This window comes from Herpailurus yagouaroundi, unplaced genomic scaffold (assembly GCF_014898765.1).
Source record: "Herpailurus yagouaroundi ecotype Mexico unplaced genomic scaffold, PumYag 217, whole genome shotgun sequence".
In the NCBI taxonomy this organism is placed as follows: domain Eukaryota; kingdom Metazoa; phylum Chordata; class Mammalia; order Carnivora; family Felidae; genus Herpailurus; species Herpailurus yagouaroundi.
Window position 1 is genome coordinate 632,594 of NW_024412448.1, and position 23,677 is coordinate 656,270.

The 23,677-nt window shown below is 43.4% G+C and overlaps 1 protein-coding gene across 1 annotated transcript in view; it reads right to left on the reverse strand.

Moving 5' to 3' along the window:
• GRB2 (growth factor receptor bound protein 2) overlaps positions 1-23,677 on the reverse strand; it is a 74,104-nt gene that overhangs the window by 8,699 nt on the left and 41,728 nt on the right. Inside the window, exon 3 of the mRNA XM_040456394.1 lies at positions 4,537-4,634. Within this exon, the coding sequence (XP_040312328.1) occupies positions 4,537-4,634 (98 nt within the window). The remainder of the gene's footprint in view (positions 1-4,536; positions 4,635-23,677) is intronic.

Here is a 23,677-nt window from a genome sequence, read left to right on the forward strand (position 1 = left end):
AGGCGGCCCTCTAAAGTAACATACTATACTGACATTCAAACGGAGTGAGCTGCTAGGTAAGATATGTTCAGAAGCTGCTATTAGCTGGATTCACCTTTAAACACTCCTAAACCTACCTTCTTGTGTCTTCCTCACGTTGAGTACTATAATGCCAGGTTGCTGAGGAGCTGCTACGAGCTAGCTTCTGGCTCCTACAAGTAACTCAAGGGTAAGTCCTCCAGGCCTGAAAGTCAGGCCGCACGAGAGACGTCACATATTAATACAACAGAATGATCTCCAACTACGAAAGGGCAGCTGACTGTACTGAGACCATTAACAGATTTTCTATTTTAATCTCTAGTGCTTTCAAATGTGGGATGCACTTGCAGGCAGTAAGCATCTGACTCGGGGTTGGGGCGGTGGGGGGAGTCACTCAACAGCCGCTCTCTCTTTCTCCTAACCCCCCACATCTTCCCACCAAGCAGGTATTGTCCCTTCTCCTCCCGTTTTAAAGTATAAATAATATGAATTTTAAAATAGCATAGATATTTGTCGAGTAAAAATAAAAAGCAAGACTTCCCTCAAAGTCCCCACAGCAGCAACTGTCAGCAGTTATGGGGGGTCGATTTTAGACCCTTGCTTCCGACGCACAAATTCGTAGATCTGGCCAGTGTTTTCCTGCCCCAGCTTAAAACTAACTCAGTTTTGTTTTCAGTTAAAAAAGATAAACCTGGGGCGCCTGGATGGCTCAGTCGGTTGAGCGTCTGACTTCGGCTCAGGTCATGATCTCATAGTTGATGAGTTCAAGCCCCGCATCAGGCTCTGTGCTGACAGCTCATAGCCTGGAGCCTGTTTCAGATTCTGTGTCTCCTTCTCTCTCTGACCCTCCCCCATTCATGCTCTGTCTCTGTCTCAAAAATAAATAAACGGGGGCGCCTGGATGGCTCAGTTGGTTAAGCGTCCGACTTCAGCTCAGGTCACGATCTCGCGGTCCGTGAGTTCGAACCCCGCGTCGGGCTCTGGGCTGATGGCTTGGAGCCTGGAGCCTGCTTCCAATTCTGTGTCTCCCTCTCTCTCTGCCCCTCCCCTGTTCATGCTCTGTCTCTCTCTCTCTCTCTCTCTCTCAAAAACAAATAAACGTTAAATAAAAAAAAATAAATAAACGTTAAAAAAAAGAATTAAAAAAAAAAGATAAACTATAGTGAAATAAAGTACTCTGTATTGGGATTTTTACAAAGTGTGTTTACACACTCATTATAAGCACCCAGATGGAAAACCAGAAAATTAGCTGGAGACCATTTTATACTTCTTTTGTATCTGCTTCCGTTTTTACTAATCTCTCTCTCTCTCTTCTCTCTCTCTCTCTCTCCCCCTCTCTCCCCCTGTCCCTCTCATGGATGTCCCGGAACATAAGGGGTATTCATACAACATAAGCAATCGCTCCCAGTTATAACATTTAAATAGTGACACGTATATGTAACAACATGACTACCGTCACAATCTTTTAAATCTTTCAAAGTTGGGTTTATACTCTGACACAAATAGCAAAGGAGAAAGCTAACGAGAGGAGGTGGCTCATGTCCAATTTAATTCTTTACCCCACAGGCTCCCATCCACATGCACTCAGTGTGAAAAGCATAGATCTGGATCCACCCCCAGTATGTACAACCCGTGGTGCAACACTTCTGCCACCAATCACTTGGTAGTCTGTTTACTTTTGTTAACCTGAATGCTGTATTAGGCCGTACTCCATTTGAAACTTCCCTCCTCCTAACAAAAACTAAAGGTAGGGGAACAGGAAGGAGGGAGGGGAGAGGGAAGGGGGGCTTAATCCCCTGTGCTCTCCCACAGCTATGGGAGCGACGTGGACCCTGTACCTATGGATGACCAGTCAGAGCAGTCCTGGAACAGAATACGTGTCCATGAGGCCAACTGCTGCAAAGACCCATGGCCACAGTCTGTTCAGCAATATGGTTTCCTTGTTCTGAGCCTGCAGTGGAGAAGCACTGCCCGCATTTCAGCCAGAGGCTGCAAAAACCACCACCACGGAGGCTGTCCTGGATGCTTCCCGATAGATCATTATTCCAGAGTTCTTTAGGGTCCTTGAAAGAGGACAAGGCAGGATAGGGACTCTTCCTCGAGGGCTAAACCATCAGCTGCGCAATGGGGCAGTAACTTGTACTTTCTGAGGAAGGAGGCCTTTCTTGTGTTTTCCCAACAGTTGGATTTGAAACGCCTACATTACCTCCAACAATTTGAAGAAAAACAAGGATTTAGAGCCACTGGCATTTTATTTAATATAAAAGTTGCAGTATGATATTCTGCTGAATTCCCTTTCAGCATGGAAATATGGAAATGAAAAGGAACTGAAGTTTACTTTGTTATGACTGGATTGAGTGCAGGAGCCAGCAAATTAAAAGTATGGCCCTCGGCCCAAATATGCCCAGTTTTTATATGGCCCACAATCTAAGACTTTGACAAATTTTTAAAGGGTTATTTAAAAAAAATTCGAAATATGTGACATGGCAGATATCGCAAATAGTTCTCCAAGTCTACAATATTTATCATCTGGTCCTTTACACAGAGTTTAGCCAACCTTTGATCTATTTTGAGGATAACTGAAAGAACAGAGGTGTACAGACTACCTGGCTTATACGGACCGAGGGAGCTCCCACTGTGTGATCTAAGGAGTCCCCCCCACTCCCGGTAACCACTACCCAACTGCTTTTCCCCATGGAGTGCATCCCATGATGCTGTCCATGGAAAGTTCCCACAGCCCCCAAAGCAAATACTGACACTAAATGGTTACAAGGATGCAAAGCTGTCCTTAGTATACTTTCCAGGACATCTGTACTAGTCTTGTGTTCATCTTCTGGAGTTTTTTGGTCGTTACCATTTGTGCCTATGTTTTAGTGACCCGGGCACGGCTGTTCGTAAACCCCTGATCTAATATTATGGGGACGTCAAATAAGGAGTATTAGCAATCCACTGACAGGGGTCCAGGAATCTCTTCCACAGACACCTTTGGAAGTATTTTTTTTTTTAATGCCTACTCAAAAAAAAAAAAAAAAAAAAAAAAAAAAAGATAGCATTTAGCTCTTATTTGAGACAGAGACAGAGAGAGGAAGTGCACATGTGGAAGGGCCAGAGAGGGAGAGAGAGAGAAGTGAGGTTCACCTGGGGCTTGTGTTTTTACCCAGAGCAGGGCACAAGCTCACCCGATGTGGGACTCAAACGCACCAACTGTGAGATCATGACCTGAGCCAAAGTCAGATGCTTAAAGACTGAGCCACCCAGGCGCCCAGCATTTGGCTTGTACTTGACTGCCAGTGGTGGTCACCTCTGAAAGGGGTATGTGTGTAGAGAGAAACTCATGTACTGCTCTACAGTTTCCTACAATGTCTTTTATAATGAGAACTAAATTCATAAGTTACTGAAATTATAGCAGTGAAATAAAAATAGCTTCCCTAATTTCTAGGATAAAGAGAAATGAACTAGATGATCTTAAGGGCCCCTTCGGGCTCTGTGACACCAAGCCGGGTGTGTGATTAGAGGGGTTAAGATCTTCGCTCTAGTGCTTGGGAGAGGAAAGAAATGACGGGCACCCATGAGAGCAGTGACAGTGAAGGAGAGGGACAGTTGGGCTGCTATTCAAGGTGGGTCATCTAAAGGGCTTCTTATCATTTTGTGTTAACTGAAGTAGACACAACTGACTCCTCCCTCGTGTCTCAATGGCATGCTAGTCTGAGCACGACGCCTCAATTCCCACCGATGTACAAGGAATGGAAGAGACTGCTTCCGAGGGAGGAGTAGGGCCAGTGAAGGAGATGGTGGGTGAGGGTGGGAAGGCTGTGGTCTGTATGGGCTCCCAGGGTCCCACCATGTCACCTACCAGCATAAACTGGGTGGGGGAGGGGAGGTTCCTAGGGAGAAAAAGAGAAAAAAATTCACTGCTCTCAAGAGCCTGGAGTAGGGAGATTATTTTGTTTTCTCTAACGCGGGAACACTAAGTGGTAGGCAAGGGTAGTGATTAAAATAAGCATTTTCTGAAAACCTATTATACTGCCAAGCATTGTGCTCTGGGGATACAAAGATTATTAAGATAAAGTCCTATAGGGTAATCAAATGTATCAACAAGACCCTGTGGTTAAGTACCCTTTCTAAAACTCAAAACATGTAGAATTATGAAACACTTCTGGCCCCAGGGGTTTTGTGAAAAAGAATCCTGGAGTGGCATTACTGTTGTTTTATTATTTGAAGATCACAGACAGTATCAATCCAAAACGTGTACTATTATTATGTAATAGTATATAAACTACTGTTTCAAAAATGAAACAATTGCTTCATTAAAGATAACCAGCAACTATTATCAGTCTAAAACATACTACTATTGAGTATTATCATTACATACTATTAACATGCAAAATCAACATGCTTTGTTAATTTTCTGGGAAGATAAAAAATACGACTATTATCTCTAGGATCTCAATTTTAAAAACATTCTTTGAAATAAGCAGATGGGTCTGACCCTTGGAAGACTAGCAGAGCCCAACTTACGGATGTGGTTTCATTTCTATGTAATTCTTGGGAATGAAGCCATCTTTCCCGTTGAGCTCTGCCTTGTACCAGTTCTGATCACATTCTTCATTTAAAACCTGAAAAGAAAGAAAACAAGGGGGAAAAAAAAATCAATCATTTCCTTTTCTTTTTTTTTCCCTCCTTATCATTCTTAAAAAGGCAGCCACTAAGACAATGAATGTTGCCATTTAGGTTTGTTTGTATAAGGTGTTATTTGAAGTATGATCAGTTACATGGACGTAACTGATTGCCACCTCTTATATATTCTAGTTAAAAAGAAAAAGAAACTGTCTCTGAAAATGAGAGTCTGGGGCCCCCAAACATCTAGCGTTAACCCCTAGATGCAGATGGGAGAATGACCGGGGAAAGTACCAGTTTGGGAAAAGAGATTCTGGACAACAGCAGGCACTGATGCTGGAGAATGAAGGGAGCCCTACAGGGATGCTCTCTAGGAAAGCAGGCAGAACAGCAGAATGGAGAAGCAGCAGCAAAGAACTTCAAGACTTCTCTAGAACCCATCTCCAGAATCACAGATCCAATCCCAGGTCAGCCACCAAACAGGTGTGTCATGTACGTACATCCTTGTGTCCTCATACATGAATCGTTTTTTAATGAAAAAGCACAGCAAATCCTACTTCACTCACCCTCAAGGCCACAATGCGTTTGAGTTAGAAAATGCTGGAAGCACACCACCCAGCCCAATTCAGGGGGAAGATCCAGAGCCCATAAAACCGAAACACAGCATTCTCTAGACTGAAAACATCCTCTACAAATGTGACATGACTACCCAAGGTTATGAGCTACTGAATCTCACGTTGATTTTCAGATCCCAAACTGTTCCTTGAGAGTTTACATGGATAGGCTGGACCATGATACTGCATGACAGTATAAGGAGAAGAGAACAGATAGAGTATAAAAGCCACCTCTGAATTCTAGATTTCTAACAAAAGGTAAAGAGCAGAAGGCATTTTAATGACTTAAAAGAGAAAATAGAAACATGAACCCAACTCCAAAATGCTGAACACAAGAAAAGGTAGATGGACCAGCAGAGTGGCAGTTAGTCTATACTATACAACAAAGTTCTGTAAAGAAATTTTTTTTAATTAAAAAAATTTTTAAAAATGTTTTTTAAAGTTTATTTTTTCTTTAAGTGATCTCTATATCCAATGTGGGGTTTTAACTCGTAACTGCAAGATCAAAAGTCACGTGCTCTTTTAAACAAAAAAAAAATTTTTTTTAACATTTTTGAGACAGAGAGAGACAGAGCATGAACGGGGGAGGGTCAGAGAGAGAGGGAGACACAGAATCTGAAACAGGCTCCAGGCTCTCAGCTGTCAGCACAGAGCCCGATGCGGGGCTCGAACTCACGGAACGTGAGATCATGATCTGAGCTGAAGTCGGACGCCCAACCGACTGAGCCACCCAGGCGCCCCAAGAAAGCTGGTAAAATTCTTTACAAAATGATTTATTCAAGGGGTGCCTGGGTGGCTCAGTCGGTTGAACGTCCGACTCTTGATTTCAGCTCAGGTCATGATCCCAGGGTTGTAGGACTGAACCCCGTGTTAAGGCTCTGTGCTGAACACGGAGCCTGCTTTAAGATATTCTCATTCTTATTCCCTCTGTCTCCTCTCTCACTCGCTCTGCTGCTCTCTCGCACTCCTTCTCTAAAAATAAAATAAATCTTAAAAAAAAAAAAAAAAAAAGATTCTCTCTCTGCCCCCTCCCCTGCTCGTGCATGCTCTCTCTAAAAAATAAAAATAAAAACCACAACCAAAACACCAAATGATTTATTCAAGATGCTGAACGATGCTGTACTCATTATCAAATCAGAACTTCGACTGCTCAGAGTGCATGATGTCTAGGTACAGATGGTCCCTGACCTATAATGGTTCGACTTATAAATTTTTGGCATTATGATGGTGTGAAAGTGACACATTCAGGAAAAAACTGTACTTCAAATTTTGAATTGTGATAGTTTCTTGGGCTAGCAATACATGGTCCTATTCTCTTTTGTGATGTGCAGCAGCTGAAGCTCCCAGTCAGCCATGCAATCCCGAGGGTCACTAATTAATGCACTGACAGCCATTCTGTACCCATTCGGCCACTCTGGTTTTCAAGTTTTGTTTTTGTTTTTACTTAAGTAATCTCTATACCCCACGTGTGACTCGAACTCAACAACCCTGAGATCAAGAGTAGCACGTTCTTCTGAATGAGCCAGCCAGACACACCCAGCCATTGTTTCTTTCAGTACAGTTTGCAATAAATGATGTGAAACAATCTGCACTTTATTATGGAAATAGGCTTTGTGTTACATGATTTTGCCCAAGTAGAGGTTAGTGTTTCGAGAACAATGAAAGTAGTCTGGATGAAGCTATGATGTTTTCGTAGGTGAGGGGTATATTAAAGGCATTTTTGATTTGTGATAATTTTAACTTGAGGAAGACGGGACTGACATTCCAAAGGAAGACCCAACTTTAGACAGGTCAGCTACCCAACAAACAGCCAAGCTGCATCAGCAACAGCTCTAAGCAAATTCACTCCTGAACAGAAGTTACAACCTGAGGCGTTCTACAGTCCTGGTGCTGATCTGTGACGCTCGCCAGCCTCTGGCCCTAGGTGTCAGATAGTTTCAGCGGGCAGGCTAAGAGGGCAAATCCCCCAAGAGTTAATGAATGTGAATAGCTCTAAAAAACCGGCTACTGGTAAATCCCAGCAGTTTCAGTGATGAAAACTTTTGATTACTGTTTTCCCTTTTAAACCAATCATTAAGTTTTATTAAATACTGCAACGTTACAAACCAATACATGTAAAATACATTCATAATTTTGAAATCTGCATTTTAAAGACAATGAACTGTGGCTAGCAGTTGCTAGACCATCACACAGCCCATACTGAGGATAAGTGTTCCCAAGGTGCTCCCTGCCATGATAGCGCTGGCATCCCTGAACAGTGAGGTCACTCTCTACCAGTGTCACCCAAGATGCGGTGACCTCGGGTGGAAGCCCATAACGTGCTGGTGTCACAGAAGATTCAACAGCATGAGGGTGAAGGAGTGATTTCAGAAGTTGCTTAAGGGAGCGTCTGGGTGCCTCAGTGGGTTAAATGTCCAACTGACTCTTGATTTCAGCTCAGGTCATGATCTCACAGTTCATGAGATCAAGCCCCATATGGGGCTCTGCGCTGACAGTGTGGAGCCTGCCTGGGATTCTCTCTCTCCCGCCCTCTCTGCCCTTACCCTGCTCACATGTGCACTCTCTCTTACTCAAAATAAACACTAAAAAAAAAAAAAAAAAAAAGGCAGTATTCTGTTATCTACCAAAAAGAAGAGCTTATAGAAAAATGTGGCCCAGTAATTACCTAATTAATAATAACAATAACATCAGTAATAAACCTGTAGGCCTATGAATAAGAGTTTTTCAAAATGTCTTTAAAATTCCTGAAATGATGCATTCTCTACCTTAAAGATTTCTTGGAAAAAGAGGAGAATCAGGCTGACAAGGAGGGGGCTCTGGCCCATTTGGGCATCAAAACAGAATAAGGTAATCTGCCAGAAAAGGACCAGTTTTAATTTGTGACCAATAACCTCGCAGAAGAGGATAACTATGTTACACACCAGTTCATATAGGTGCACATTCTTATCACCTTTACTAAGGACAACCCCCCTGAAGAATGCTCCCCCCTAACAAAAGAATTTATGGGACAACTCTCAGACTTGGCAGCAATTTAGAACTACGGTTTTTTCTGCAAAACAAAATTATTACTTGGTGTTTAGTATGATTTTCTCCCCAGGAAGGCAGGGAAATATGGAATTGATGCACTTAGATTATTTTTAATGTATGTGAATAGTTAAAATTTTTGGTTTTCTGGAACATTCTATCACCTTGAATATCACTTTACCAGAAAGTCAAAATGTTGCTGTGCATGCCTCTAAACTTCTCTACTCTAGAACTTAGAAGACTGGTTTCGCTGGAGGCACAGCTCAGGAGAAACCGTGTATCTGCCAGCCTGGGCCACCCTGGGAGGCACGGACCAGGTCTTCCCACCCAGCGGCTTCACTGGTACCTCAGCACGACACGCAAGCCTGCAGCTGGGATGATGGAACACATATTTACAAATTAAGTTTTATTCACAGATCTAAATGCTTAAAACAGCAAAGGACACAAAATAACTGAAGTGAGTCCACAGTGGAGCAGACAAGGGGACCAGAACCATATGGGGAGGAGTCTGCACCTGTAAAGACTGGGTTTAACTTCCTAAGGATTTACATGAACACTCACATCCTTCGCTAGCAATTTAAAAAGCCTGATCAGAGTTCTGAGAATGAGGAAGCGCCCCTCTCACCATTCGCCACGATGGAAGGCAAGCGCATTCACTCGTTCCCTCTTAAAGAAAATAGATGGTGGAGTTCAACAACCAAATCTTCAATCAGTCTTGAACATTCCAAGGAATATTTTCAGCTTTTACCTCACAGCTGCAGGTTCTATTAACTCTCATAATCCCTCAGATTATGACTCTGTAGCCACACAAAACACTCTAGTTTAACAGAAGCAAACTGATCAAGAGAGGAGATTACAAAAGGAGGAAGTGACAAGTTTCAGTGACTTTTCTTCTTCTTTTTCTTCTTTTTTTGGCAAAAAGACTGAAAATAATGTCAGAACCAAATCAGAAAGACACCTAAAAGATGAGGAATGATGTGAGGTTTAGACAGGACACCTAAAACCACTCCAGTCCATGGAAGGGGACATATCAGGGGCTTTCGAGGTGTCATTAATGTTCCGTTTCTTGACTGTATGCTGGCTACCTGGGTATGTTTGGTTTGAGAGAATTCACTCAACTGGGTACTTAGGATACATGAACTTTTCTATATGCATAACATACTTCAACTAAAAGAAATACTCGGTGTCTGACTGGCTCACTCAGTACAGCATGGGAGACTCTTGACACTGGGGTCATCGGATTGAGCCCCATGTGGTGGGTAGAGTTCACTTAATTAAGAAAAAATAGTTAGAAATCTTTCAGTCAAGAGAACAGGGTCCTATTCTGGTCCAATTCACACATCAGAAAATCACACCAGGGCTTCCTCATACACTTTGGCCACAAACTTCTCACCCCCCAAATACACAGGGAAGCAGAAAACAACACAGCGAGACTCCAGAAACTCCCACAATCGTAGCTTACTATCACTACTCTATGAAAAAAATTTTCTCAGAAATACAGCTTTCTTCACCATGTGGTTCTACGTTTCTCCATTATGTGATTTTGATACTATTCATTGCTGCCCTCACCCCCAATCGGACATCATTCTTAAAGCAATGCAAATTTCCATTTATACCAAATCAAAGCTTTCCAAGTGGAAGGAGGAGGTGGAGGGATGGGGAGGGAGGGCAAAGGGAAAGGGAGGTCAGGTCAAAAATTTCAGTCTCAGGCCTCTTAGGATCCACCTGATCTGGATTCAAGGGGCTGAACACATGAGTTCAAATTCCAGTCTCACCAGTGAACTATGTGGTCTTGGGCAAATGACCTGTTCTCTAATTTTGGTTTCCCCACCTATAAAGTGGTGGTAATACCTACTACACCTCCCGGGGTTACTGAGGTGATTCATGAGAAAACGTGATAAACAATGTAGCAATCAGTACAGAGCTACATTTCAGCTGTCTTAGTGGACAAATTTCACAACAGTTAACTCTGCCTTACACATGAGCAGCATCAGATCATAGAAAATGTGGCAATCTTGGGGGGACTGAATTTTATCTCTACTAAATTTCATGTAATGCTGTTCGTGGGCACCAGCAGGACACATATTAACAGAGCACAGGGATTCTTGTTTTATTCTGAAAACACACAAATACAAGACTCTGGGCTTACTTCAAAAAAGATTTTAAATGCGGAGTTCAAGGGTTACAATAACAGCTAATTCTTTTCCCCCATCTCTTCTATACCAATATTGGAAGACAAGAACTGTACTCAACTTTCTATACAAATTATGGAAAAAGGTATCTTTTAGGAAAATGATAGATAAGTATTTTGTTTATAGACTGCTAGTTTAGATTGTAATTTGAAATATGGGGCTATTCTCCTGCCTGAACATATTCAGTTTTTTGTAAACAAACAACAAAAAACATGATTTTTAAAGAATAGGTATGTAGTGCAGTTATGGAACAGTAGGCCAATCCAGAGTTTTATCAATTCACAGAGCAACTTGTGTAAGAGCACTTGTGCATGAACGATAGGAGCAATTGCATATTTAGACTCTTACACATAAGGCCCCCAAAATACCACTTCGATATGATCCCTGCATCATGGAAATTCAACAAAAGCCAGTGAGTTTCCTCTGCTCTTCAAAGGTCAATCAATGCTACAAGAACAATACTAAAAAACTGCCATGATGTGAAGACAGATTTCAAGAATCTGGTCATCATATTAACCTGAAGTTCTTAGAAAAGGGAGAACACACACACGCACGATGCACATACACGCTTTTAAAAGGCTTGAACCCCTAAAAAATTTGACAGGGTCCTGGCTAGGGTAACTGCATTGGGACAGCCACTTAAAAATCAGTTGTGTTCAGGGGCTCCTGGGTGGCTCAGTCGGTTAAGTGTCCAACTTTGGCTCAGGTCACGATCTCATGGTTCATGGGTTTGAGCCCCGTGTGGGGCTCTGTGCTGACAGCTCAGAGCCTGCACCCTGCTTCAGGTTCTGTCTCTGGCTCTCTCTGCCCCTCCCCCTCTTGTGCTCTGTCTCTAAAATAAACGTTAAAAAAGAATTTTGTTTTTAAATCAGTTGTCTTCAGCTGTCTGTTGAGTATTTTATTGGAAACTCCTAGAATGCTCTTCAACTTTAGACTCCCTTTGCATGGATTACGGATTCGGTCTCAGACTTGCACTGATTCACTGCTAACACTTGAGATAAGTGCTTTGCAATCACCGCTCCGTCTGTTACGGGTTTTGTCAATGTGAAAAACATCTCAGTTAGGCTGGCTGCTCTACTGTGTGCCAAATCACGAAAAACACCCACACTGTAGATAAGCTATTCAGCTTTTAATGATGAGATGACCAACTTAAAGGCAGTTTAATAATTAAGGTTCCTGGTCCCACAGAAACCTTCAATTGTTTACCCAAGCACACGGAGAGCAACAGTTCTCCAAGTTCAGCCACCAGGTCAGTCTCCAGGCTGAAGGACTACAGCTCCTTCAACACTTGCTGGGGAACCTGTGGCCCAGTCAAGACACTTGACAGGCAGTCGGCCTTTAGAGACCAGAAAGTTGAGAAAAACGAAATGCATTTATGAAGTTTTGTGTGTAAACATCAAACTATACCGTTTTATTTATTAAATGGTTGAAAGAGGGGTCCCTGTCTGCCTCAGTCAGCAGAGTCTGCAACTCTGGATCTCAGGGTCATGAGTTCAAGCCCTACATGGGGCATAGAGCTTACTTAAAAATAAATAAATAAATAAATAAATAAATAAATAAATAAATAAATAGTTGAAAGAAAGCGTATTCAGGGGCACCTGGGTGTCTCAGCGAAGCATCTGACGTCCGTCGGGTCAGGTCATGATCTCACATTTTGTGAGTTTGAGCCCAGTGTCGGGGCTTGCTGCTGTCAGTGCAGAGCCTGCTTCAAATCCTCTATCCCCCTTTCTCTCTGCCCCCCTCCGACTCTAGTGTGCACGCTCTCTCTCCCCCTCTCTCTCAAAAATAAACATTAAAAAAAAGGCCTATTCATTAAAAAAAGTATTCACATAAAGATACCAAGAGAAGAGGTATTTTACCTTATGGTGAGGACCTCTCTCAGCAAAAGTATAACATTTGTGCCAAGAAAAGCTTTTTTTAGTTCTCTTTGAGAAGGGTATTTCTAGAAGATTCATTTCTTTGGGGATCCAGGAGTCTGAAATCTTTGACTTTTTTATGTTATTTTCTTTTAAGAGAGGATTGCATTTATCAAAGTAAACAAATCCAATGGGCATTTGTTAGTTGAGCCTACCGTCTGACCACTAGGGACACGTGGTGAAAGGGGCTCCGTTTTGCCCTTTAAACAATTAAGAGAGAAAGAGGGAGGGAGGGAAGGAGGAAAAAAACACTCAAACTCCCAAATTTTCCATTAGTAAAAATCATTCATCGCTTTTACACTGCCATTTGAATATGAACCAGTTGTACCCCAGAAATAGTATCTTCTTCCCTGTTGCTCAAGCTCGATTTTTGTACCCTCTCTAAACAGCTGCTACCAACGGAGATCAGTTTGAAAGGGGAACAGTGGTGAATCAGGAGGCTGAGGTGTACCAAATGCCCAAGCATTAAAGCTGCCTTAGTTTGACCTCAATGTATTGAATGCTCCAAATCAGTTGAAACGCCACTGTTTTTCTCTTTAAAAAGTACTGAGTAGTCTTCCACAGATTCAAGTTATCCTTAGTTTGGCATTCCAGTTTTCATAACTTGGCCATCACCCACTTAACTGCCTTCCTACCCACTTAGTTCTCTAAATGAACCCTTCAGTTCAGTCAAGCAAGTCAACTCATCAACCTCTAAACACACCGTACTTCCCTTTGGTTAGACTGTTCTCTTCCTTATCTATTTGATAAGCTCTAAAGATTCAGTTCAGAGCTTACAACCACCTTGGTCAACTTTTCTCTGTTTTACTTTTATAGTAGTCCATGGAGGATCATGCTCAACAGTAACATAATCGCTTATAACATCTTATCTACCACTATACTTTGTACTGTGTACGGGTGTGCTTTGGCCCTCTCCTAAAATAAACTGCAAATACCCTGGAGCTGGCTCTGTGCCCAATTCTCCATCTGTGGTCCTCATAGTGCTTAGAATGGTGTCTAGCATATTTTGAGGAACTGACTTGTATATGGGGGCTGTGTTATAAGTAACGCATACCATAACCCAGAGCTAGCTGGTCTAAGGAGCAGCACAGATGATACACCACCGTCAAATTCCTTGATGAAAAACAACAGCCTCTTAAACAGACCCTAGTAAGAAGTCTGACCATCACAAGTTTGTTTCCCCAAGGAGGGAGAGGCAAAGTAAAGCAAGTAATAGAATCATCAGGCAGTCAGTCTTGCCGTCCTACTTGGGCACCACTGCCCAAAGACTTCCATGTGAAGATCTCAAAGGGGGTATGCTAAATCCTTTCCACAGGACTATCTGCTGTTACTTTCCCCAAGATAAAAAGATATAAGGCAGGTATATGGGAATGGGTGGGTAGGGAGGAGAAATTTCAGTATGGAATGGAGAAAAGGAGTGATGACTGGATGGAACAGGGATAGAGGAAGTGTAGCTGCTACACTGTCCAGACTAATACCTTTCAGCAAGGGAGCACTTCCTGAAATGCTGACATGCCTGCTTCAGTCTGCATGTCTGACTTGTGACAGACTTTTGCAGGGTATTGTTTTATAGCTACAACCCTTCCAGAAAAATTTTTACACAAGACAGTCCAGAAGACCTCGGACTTAACTATTCTTCCACTGAATGGCAGCTAGATTGATGTGGAGAGAAAAATGATTAGACACACACACACACACACACACACACACACACACACACTGATTATATTAAGAGTTCATGCATTTTTTTAAATGTTAAGACTTCCTTTATGTTTATATATATAGGAAAATGAACAATCAAGAAGGCTAACCAAATTATATTTCTCTTTCTCTGAGCAACAGTTAAGTACTCAAAAAACAAATCAGACACTTTCTTCAACCCCTTAAGGTTCAGTTGTCATTAAAAGCTGCTTGTGACATTTCAACAAAACAGGAAGGTAGTTCACACTTTACGTGCTATTACTCCACCCAGATAAACCTGGAGGCAGTGAAACCTAAGTGCACAGGCAATACCCCAAAATAAACTCTTTCTACCAAAAGGGTACCAAGAGTTTCCACTCAAAATAATTGTCTTTTGTGTTCTGTGATTCATGGAAGTTGTATTACATTGGTGTAGCTGACTGTTCAACAGAAAAGTAAAATGCTCTCAGAACGTCAGAATTTCAACGGCAGGGTGTTGGGAGACGTGGGGGAGGGAGAGGGACAGCGATAGATACCAGAGAGTTTCAAGAGAGAAAATTTTGCGCATTTGAAAAGTTCAGCAATGATGGTCTGCTCTAGGCAGGTACAATGCACAGGAGTGCCAGGCCATGAGCTAGGGGAGCGAAGGAGACAGTGCATACCCCTCCCCAGGAGCTCGGAGTTTGGTAACTGCTAGTGCAACACAGGGAGACAGGCGCTGGGAGAGGAAGTAGTAAGGGGTACTACCTACAGCAAGGACCAACTCAACAGAAAATATGAGTTCCCAACACTGAAGAGAAAGACCCAAGTCCAGTTTAGAAGACACAGGAAAACTTCCTGGATCGAGTGTGAACTAGGTTATACTCTCTGCATCTTTAGTTCTCCTCAGCCCATGCAGAACTGTGAGTGGAAGGAACACACTTCCCAACTTGCTGTCAAACAAACGGGGGATGGATTATTCTCTTGGCCACACTTGGCTGCCATTAACTAAAAATGACAGGTTAAGTTTCCTTAAGTTGAAAGTAAAACCTTACTGGCCGTACCAGAACTTCCCAACCGGAAATAACCAAAATAATCTCTAACTATAGCTAATTATTTAACAATAATATATTTGTAAAAGATACTGTCTTGGGTCACCTGGGTGGCTCAGTCGGTTAAGCATCCGGCTCTTGACTTTGGCTCAGGTCATGATCTCATGTGATGAGCTGTGCTGAGAGCAGAGCCCTCTCTCTCTCTCCACCCCTCCCCAGTGCACATGCACCCCCCTCCCCCAAATAAAAAACAATAACAACAAGAAAGATACTGTCTTTTCCATATTGTTTACTGACAACAGAACGTTTTCAATTTTAGGTCAATTTCTACAACCCTCCCCTCAAAGAACCAAACAAAATAAAAAACAAAGCCAGCCAAGCCAGAGCAGCAGGAGTTACTGTTTTCTGAGGATGAGCAAACCTGCGCCCATTCACCAATTCCAGCGTCTAAGACGTACTCGCTCCTCACTGCTTCAGTGTCATAAACACAACAGGGACAGGCGCTACCAAGAAATTCCCCTGCCTCCAAAAAAACTAATGACAATAGAGTTTATTAAATTTCAATTAAGGCTTAACTGATTCAAGATGTGAACTAAGATCTATTGATTTACATTGTTACCTGAGAGCTACCTCAGAAAATGTAACTGAAAGAAAAACAAAACAAAACACAAAAACACCAAAACCAGTAGTCACTGAGCTACTTACCGACAGCCACATAAGGATCTAGGCCTCTTAAAAACTCAAGGCCAGGGGTCCTTACACCTAGCATGTTAACATTCTGAGCTAAAAAAGCCAGTTGCAAATGCATTTCCACTTCCAAAGCAGTGAATCTGGCTCTAAATCAGACCAGTGTGTAACACAAAACAGACACAGAGGTACTGGATAGAGTACTCCCTTGGTGGAGGTGAGTGCAGGAAGTCAGCCAGGTAATTACAATAATAAGGTGAAAATGTGGATTACTGCTAAGTATAATCTGAGGGAGGAAACAAACACAGGAACTATCTAGTCTGCCATTAGGGGAGGTGATCAGAGTGGCATTTGGGGGGAGAGCCAAAGGGTCTTTTTGCAGATGCTGTGGGCAGAGCTACTGTGTGCAAATCAGGGAATGAGAAGTGGTAGCTAGGGATGACAATAAGGTACTGAAAAGTGACACTTTGCTGGCTGCATTGTGCAGGGAAGACAGGTGGCAAGACAGGTGATGACACTATAGTTGTGGGGACCCATGACACAGGCAGGGGCAGCGCAGTAGAGGGAAGAAGTCATATTCAAGACGTTTTTTGGAGGTGGAATCAAAAGGGCTTGGTAATGAAACTTGTCCTTTTAATGTTTATTTTTAAGACAGAGAGAGGGAGGGAGGGGGGAGGGAGGAGGGAGGAGGGAGGGAGGCAAGGAGGAAAAGGAGGGGGGGAGAGAACATGAACGAGCAGGGGAGGAGCAGAGAGAAAGGAAGACAGAATCCTAAGCAGGCTCCAGGCTCTGAGCTGTCAGCACAGAGCCCGACACAGGGATCCAACTCACAAATTGTGAGATCACGACCTGAACTGAAGTTGGTCGCTTAACTGACTGAGCCACCCAGGTTCCCCAAAAGCCTTGGTATTTAGATGTGGTTCAGTGGTGTCTCGGTCACTGATTTTTTTCTGAAAAGCATTTTAGAAAAACACCTATGTGGAACTGCTGGGCAAATTTCTTTTAAAGACACCATGAGTAGGGGCGCCTGGGTGGCGCAGTCGGTTAAGCGTCCGACTTCAGCCAGGTCACGATCTCACGGTCCGTGAGTTCGAGCCCCGCGTCGGGCTCTGGGCTGATGGCTCAGAGCCTGGAGCCTGTTTCTGATTCTGTGTCTCCCTCTCTCTCTGCCCCTCCCCCGTTCATGCTCTGTCTCTCTCTGTCCCAAAAATAAATAAAACGTTGAAAAAAAAATTTAAATAAAAAAAAAATAAAGACACCAGGAGTAAAAATAATAATTTTATTTTCTCTTTAAGTTTTTATTTATTTTGAGAGACAGAGAAAGTGCAAATCGGGGAGAGGCAGAGAGAGGGGGAGAATCTCAAACAGGCTCAGCACTGTTTTCAAGAGCCCGATGCGGGGCTCGAACTCATTAACTTTAAGATCATGACCTGAGCCAAAATCAAGAGTCACTCGCTTAACTGACTGAGCACCCAGGTGCCCAAGAATAATTTTAAAAGGTAGATGGTACCCCTGTACTGGTACCTTCCACCTGCCTCTCCAGATCCAGCTGACACCCTTCTCTGTCTTATCGTCCCTGGACCTGTGTGGACCCCATCAACAGGCTCCTCTACAGGCTCTCACGCTCTCAGTGGTCTCTTGCAATCTGGGGGTTTCTGTGGACAATCTTGAACCCTCAACTGTGGTCTTAGCCCCTCTGACACAATCTTTTTCTCCCTCAGGTAACTGGTTGGTAACTTCCCTCACTTCCTTTGCCCCACTCTCTGCAGGCCTCTGATGGCAACCCGGTTCCTTGCTCTGACATGGCACCATCCCCTGTGGTTCCCAGAGAAGCCCTGTCTACACCTTGTAAACAGTCTCATTATTAAAGTCTCCTCAAGAGGTGCCTGGGTGGCTCGGCTGAGTGTCCAACTCGATTTTGGCTCATGTCATGATCCCAGGGTTGTGGGATCGAGCCCCCAAGTCAGGCTCTGTGCTGAGTGTGGAGCCTGCTTGGGATTTTCTCTCTCTCACTCTGTCTCTCTCCCTGCTCGTGAACTAAAATTAATAATAAATGAAGTGTCCTCCAATTAGCTGGATTAAGGGTGTCATGTTGTTTCCTCCCAGGATTGTGATTGAAATTACTCTCAAGATCAGTTGTATGTATCCTTTGGAACTCATTAAAAAGATATTTTGTTATACAGAGTGATATTTGTTGTGTGGCAATGAGAATACAAGTATCCAATTTCTACCAACTAACCTGGGAGTAGAAAATTATAAAAGAGCCTTGCTTTATGAGGACCTTATTCTTAAGCAGCCAAATGATTGTTCTATTTACTATTCAAATAGTTCTTGGGAACTTTTGAGAAAGAGGGTGAAGGTATGAAAATCCAGAGCCTGTTACCTGGTCATTACTAGATGGTCATAATAATTGACAGTAGCTGTCCACTTTGAATTGCACTTTAGTGAATGTTTATGTGTCCTAATTACACTGAAAGCATTATGCTAGGAAGCTAAAATGGGAATTAAAAAGAAAAAAAAAAAAAAAGACAGACATGGTCCTTGCCCTCAGAAGCAATTATGAACTAAGGGAGCTGTATATGTAAATAATGAGGGAGTAAGTAAAATGTGGGACAAGGGAAATTGCTGAGTTTGAATTGAATATGGAACCCACAGCTATCGGTTTCCAAATCAGTCTCATGGCTGATGTATAAAATTCAGTTCCTGTCTAGGAACTATAAAAAGGACAACTTCAAAGAGTCCAGGAATAGAGCAAGAACCTAAAGGTACAGCAACTCAGTATGTCAGAGGATATGGTAAACAAACGAATCTCCCCTCTTATATTTAGAAGAAGGGGCCACTGTTATCTTATCACGTTTTGCCTGTGACCCTCTGCCAGGTTACGAGTTATCCTCCGGTGATGAAGCGGTCACGTGTCTAAACGACAAACGGTAATTACAGACACCGGATAGCTGGATGTGGCTCCATCAGGCAGAGTCACCTCTTACAGGTAACCACTCTGGTGGTGCGCTACTCCACTGCAGGGAAACTACTGCGTAACAGGCAAGTCGAGCTGTCCTCTCCGCTGCTGCCTCCACTTGGCGAAAGGGCCAAAGAGTCCTAAAGCCCAGAAATCTTCAAGGACTTCAAGGATTTCATGCAGGCGTGCCTGGGATAACCAGATCAAGTGGCTCACTCCAAGTCTTCTGTTTCTGTCACTCATTTGACAGACCACCCTTTATCTCCCCTCCCTGTGGATGATCATGTTGGCAAAGATGAAAAAGTTACTGGTTGGAGTAGGAAAAAAGGTGTTATGGTTTTATGAAAAGGAACCTGGCCGTACGTATCAAAGATCTGAATTTTCATACCTAGTAACCCAGTAATACCATTCTTAAGGTCCTGTCCTAATAAAATAATCAGGGAGCAGACAAGTATGCAGCGAGTGCCCACTTTGAGTCAGATGCTGTGCCAGGGACACAACAAAGAACTGATCCTTACTTGCAAGGAACAGACCGTGGGGAAGGCAAGGGAATCATAACTTTAGGTAGGATAAATTACATGATGAAAAGTTTAGGGCACTTTGTAGGAGAGCACATCTCAGGGAGAAACGATCTAATCCTGCGCAGAGATGAGTGTCAAGGAAAGCTCCTGTGGGCAGTAACACTTCAACCGAGACCTAAGCATGAGGAGGTCTTAGCTAGGCTGGGGGTGGGGTGAAGACACAGGGAAGAGCGAGGAAGGGATATTCTAAGCAGAGGGAAGAGTATGAGTGGAGGTTCCTGGGGGTTAGCCTAGAATTCGGACACTGAATCCCAGGGAGGATGTCCAAAGCAGAGGTGCTGGAGGTCACGGACAGAGACCTGGGCAGGCCTTCAGAGAGAACGACGCTGGCTTTTGTGGGGACAAAACTGGCAGCAGGAAGAAGCTACTGCAGCAAGCCAGGCAGGAGGAGATGGAAATTTAGAGTAGGGTAGGGGGATTTTGACGGTTTTGAAAAGCTCTAAATATTTGAAAGTCCATACACATTATTTTAAGAATGTACTCCTCCACGCACAAAATCCCCATTTGCAGGGATAGGGAACATAGTACAGTATAAGGTGTGATAGAAAACTTGGCGTCCTATCATGGGCTTCTCAGGGTGACCTTATTTATTTATTTATTTATTTATTTTATTTTTAACGTTTATTTATTTTTCAGACAGAGAGAGACAGAGTATGAACGGGGCAGGGTCAGAGAGAGAGGGAGACACAGAATCTGAAGCAGGCTCCAGACTCTGAGCTGTCAGCACAGAGCCCGACGCGGGGCTCCAACTCACCGGCCGTGAGATCATGACCTGAGCCGAAGTCGGACACTTACTGACCAAGCCACCCAGGCGCCCCAGGGTGACCTAATTTAAAAGCTAAAGTATTTTCCACCATAAATTAAAAAAAAAAAAAAGAAAATCTATAAAACGGTAAAAGGGATAATCCCTCAGTTCTTTGAGAACATTGGTCATATTTTAATTGCTATACAATTAAAAATAGACAAAACTGACATTACTTTTTCAGACAACCAATTCAAACAGGTATAACGTGAAGACAAACTTTAGAATCTATGAAAATACTCCATTTTAACGAGTACACCCTAACCCACGCTTAGTCACTTACTTACTAAGCTTTCTCTAACTTCCAGAAGTGACATTACAAGTCTTAAAAGACCTCAAACTGGACACTTTCATGAAGAAAACGGACACGACAGCCCAGGATGGGACAACTTTCTCTAAGCACCTCTAATGCAACTGAAGACAAACGGCCGCAGTTAACAGGCTAAACTGACTACCCCTCCTTTTGCTGATGGAGCACAGGCCTCCCTCTCTAGTAATTAACGAGCTCTGTGGCCTCTTTCAGGCACCTGCACCGCCAGAAAGAGCAGGCTGGCAGGGAGGGCTGGGGGGCGGTGCCACTGGGGAACGACCAAGCTGCTGCTGGGGACCATCAGAGATGACAAGCCCAGCCTTGCTCTCCTGTTAGTTTTCTTTCTCTAAGCACCTACACACTGTTCTGTGTGGAAAATCATCATTTTCGTCCCACGGAAATGTCACAACCTGCAGAGAATACAGGGACTGAGGACTAAATAATAGGATGTATTAATGCGAACGATAGCTTTGTCAGACCCTCAATCCCAGACTACAAGAACAACTTCCTGCTTATATGTGGCATTTAAAGCGGGAAACTTGTGTGCCTCCAACCCCCCTGATTCTGGCCTAGCCACAGAACCAACTGAGGGCAGAACTAATCCGTGCTGCCTGGAAATGCAAGAGGGAAGCAGCCATACGGGATTCCCTCCCTTGTCAACAATAACAAGTAGTTTCCCCCCAAATGACTTGACATATTGCCATCAACTCAGGTATGACTCCTGTTTGCAGCTGCAGGATGCTATGGTTAGGCCTTTATAACCCGCCCCCCTCCCCCCACCCCGCCGCCACTCCATGCAGTAAAAGGGTTTTAATGTCACAACTGGTTGCACACAACAGACCTGTAGCGATTAAGCTGTCAAATCTGAACTGACTAGAACCAAAATGCTATGTTCTACAGTTGAATTTTCATTGTCAAGGTCATAGTTTGCACCTCTGGGAGAAAAAGTTAAGCTAGTTAAAAAAAAAAAATTACAGTTCCTTTACTGGGTGGCCTTCTGCTTTTCCTAGAGTTCAAGTGGGCCTTAAAACAATTTTTTTTTTCTGGCTTCATTTCACTTTTAAGTTATTACAACTTTTCAAGAATGCTATAAAATATCTGGGATACCCACTCCCCTCTTCAACAGGCCTATCATTCTGGGGTTTTCCTCCAATACCTTTCTCAGCTGGATGTATCGATTTCTAGATTTCATGTCTTCCCCATTCTTGGTTTTAACTGTAGTGCGCTCTAAGTACTCTTACAAGAAAGGGTGCTTGGGAAGTAAACCTTTTGAGTCCTGGCATGCCTGAAAATGCCTTGATTCTATGCTTCTACCTGAAGCCCTGTCCGACTAGGCACAGAACTCCACAGAATTCTCGGCTGAACAGCACTTCCCCTCAGAACGTAAAGGACACTGTTTTTCGGTATTTGGAGCTGTTCATGCGGAGTTTATTTACTGGCAGTCTGATTATCAGTTCTTTATACAGACTTGTTTCTTCTAGATGCTCTTGGAACTTTTTCTTTTTCACTGCCACTTTGAAATTTCACAACAATGTATCCGAGTGTGGATCTGGTTTTTTTCAGCATGCTGGGTGCTTGGTGGGTAGGCCCTTCCATCTGAAAATTCACATCTATCAGCTATGAGAAGTTCCTTTTTTTTTTTTTAAATTTTTTTTCAACGTTTATTTATTTTTGGGACAGAGAGAGACAGAGCATGAACGGGCGAGGGGCAGAGAGAGAGGGAGACACAGAATCGGAAACAGGCTCCAGGCTCTGAGCCATCAGCCCAGAGCCCGACGCGGGGCTCGAACTCACGGACCGCGAGATCGTGACCTGGCTGAAGTCGGACGCTTAACCGACTGCGCCACCCAGGCGCCCCAATTCCTTCTTTTTTTAAAAATTCGATCATGTCTTTCCTTCCATTTGCACCATTCTCCTTCTGAATCTTTAACTGTGTGTCAGTTATCAGACCATATGAAAACCCACAAGGGGGCTCTCATTACATTCACCCTTTCCCAGAGGACTCTCACCTCCTAAGTCTCAACAGTGAGTCCACCATCCTTCCCAGCAGATGACCTTCCTTCCTACTTCACTGACAAAACAGAAGCTAAAAGAAGACACCTTAATAAGCTCCTGCCACACCTATACAGTTATCTGTATCTATAGTCTTATCCTGGGCCCCTTGGTTGGCTCAGTCAGTTAAGCGTCCGACTTCAGGATCTGGTGGTTCGTGAGTTTGAGCCCTGTGTCGGGCTCTGGGCTAACAGCTCGGAGCCTGGAGCCTGCTTCAGATTGTGTCTCCCTGTCTGCCCCTCCACTGCTTGCACTCTGTCTCTCGCATTGTCTCAAAAATAAACAAACATTATAGTCTTATCCTCTGCCTCCTATTATTCTTGCCCATGCTAGTATTTCTGTGCCACATCTCGTCTCTTCTGACCCTCCTCCGGGACGCTCATCCAGTAATATTCGTTTCTTTCTGTACCACCAATTTTTTTCTGTCTCTACTGGATCTCTGCTATCAGTAAATAAAAATGCCGTTATTTCTCCCCTCTTTGGGACTGGGGTAAAAAACAGATTTCTTTTGATTCGACTACCTCCTATCTTTCCTTCCCTTTACATCAAAACTCCCCGGAATAGTTGTCTCTATTCCCAATTTCTTTTCTCCTGTTCCCTCCCCCACCCCCAGCATTAGATTTTCAAAGTTTTCTTTTTTTTCCTTAATTCTCAAGTTAGTTAACATACAGTGTAGTCTTGGCTTCAGGAGTAGAATCCAGTGATTCATCATTTAATGTATAGCACCCAGTGCTCATCCCATCAAGTGCCCTCCTTAAAGCTCATCACCCATTTTTCCTATCCCCACCCCCTCTTAAAAAAAAAAAAAATCACGTATTTATCTTGAGAGGGCGGAGGAGAGGCAAAGAGAGAGAGGGGGAGAGCTAGAATCCCAAGCAGGCTGTGCCGCACTATCAGTGCAGAGCCAGAGCCATGTGCGGGGCATGGGGCTTGATCCCACGAACTGTAGGATCATGACCTAAGGTGAGATCAAGAGTCGTACAGTTAACCGAATGAGCCACCCAGGCGTCCCTATTAAAGTTTTCAAACGTAGAACAAAGTTAAAATAATTTTACAAAGAACACACATTTACCTACCCACCTAATTTATATCATTAACAATATGTGTTTTACGGGGCGCCTGGGTGGCTCAGTCAGTTAAGCATCCAACTTCATCTCAAGTCATGATCTCACGGTTCGTGGATTCTAGCCCTGC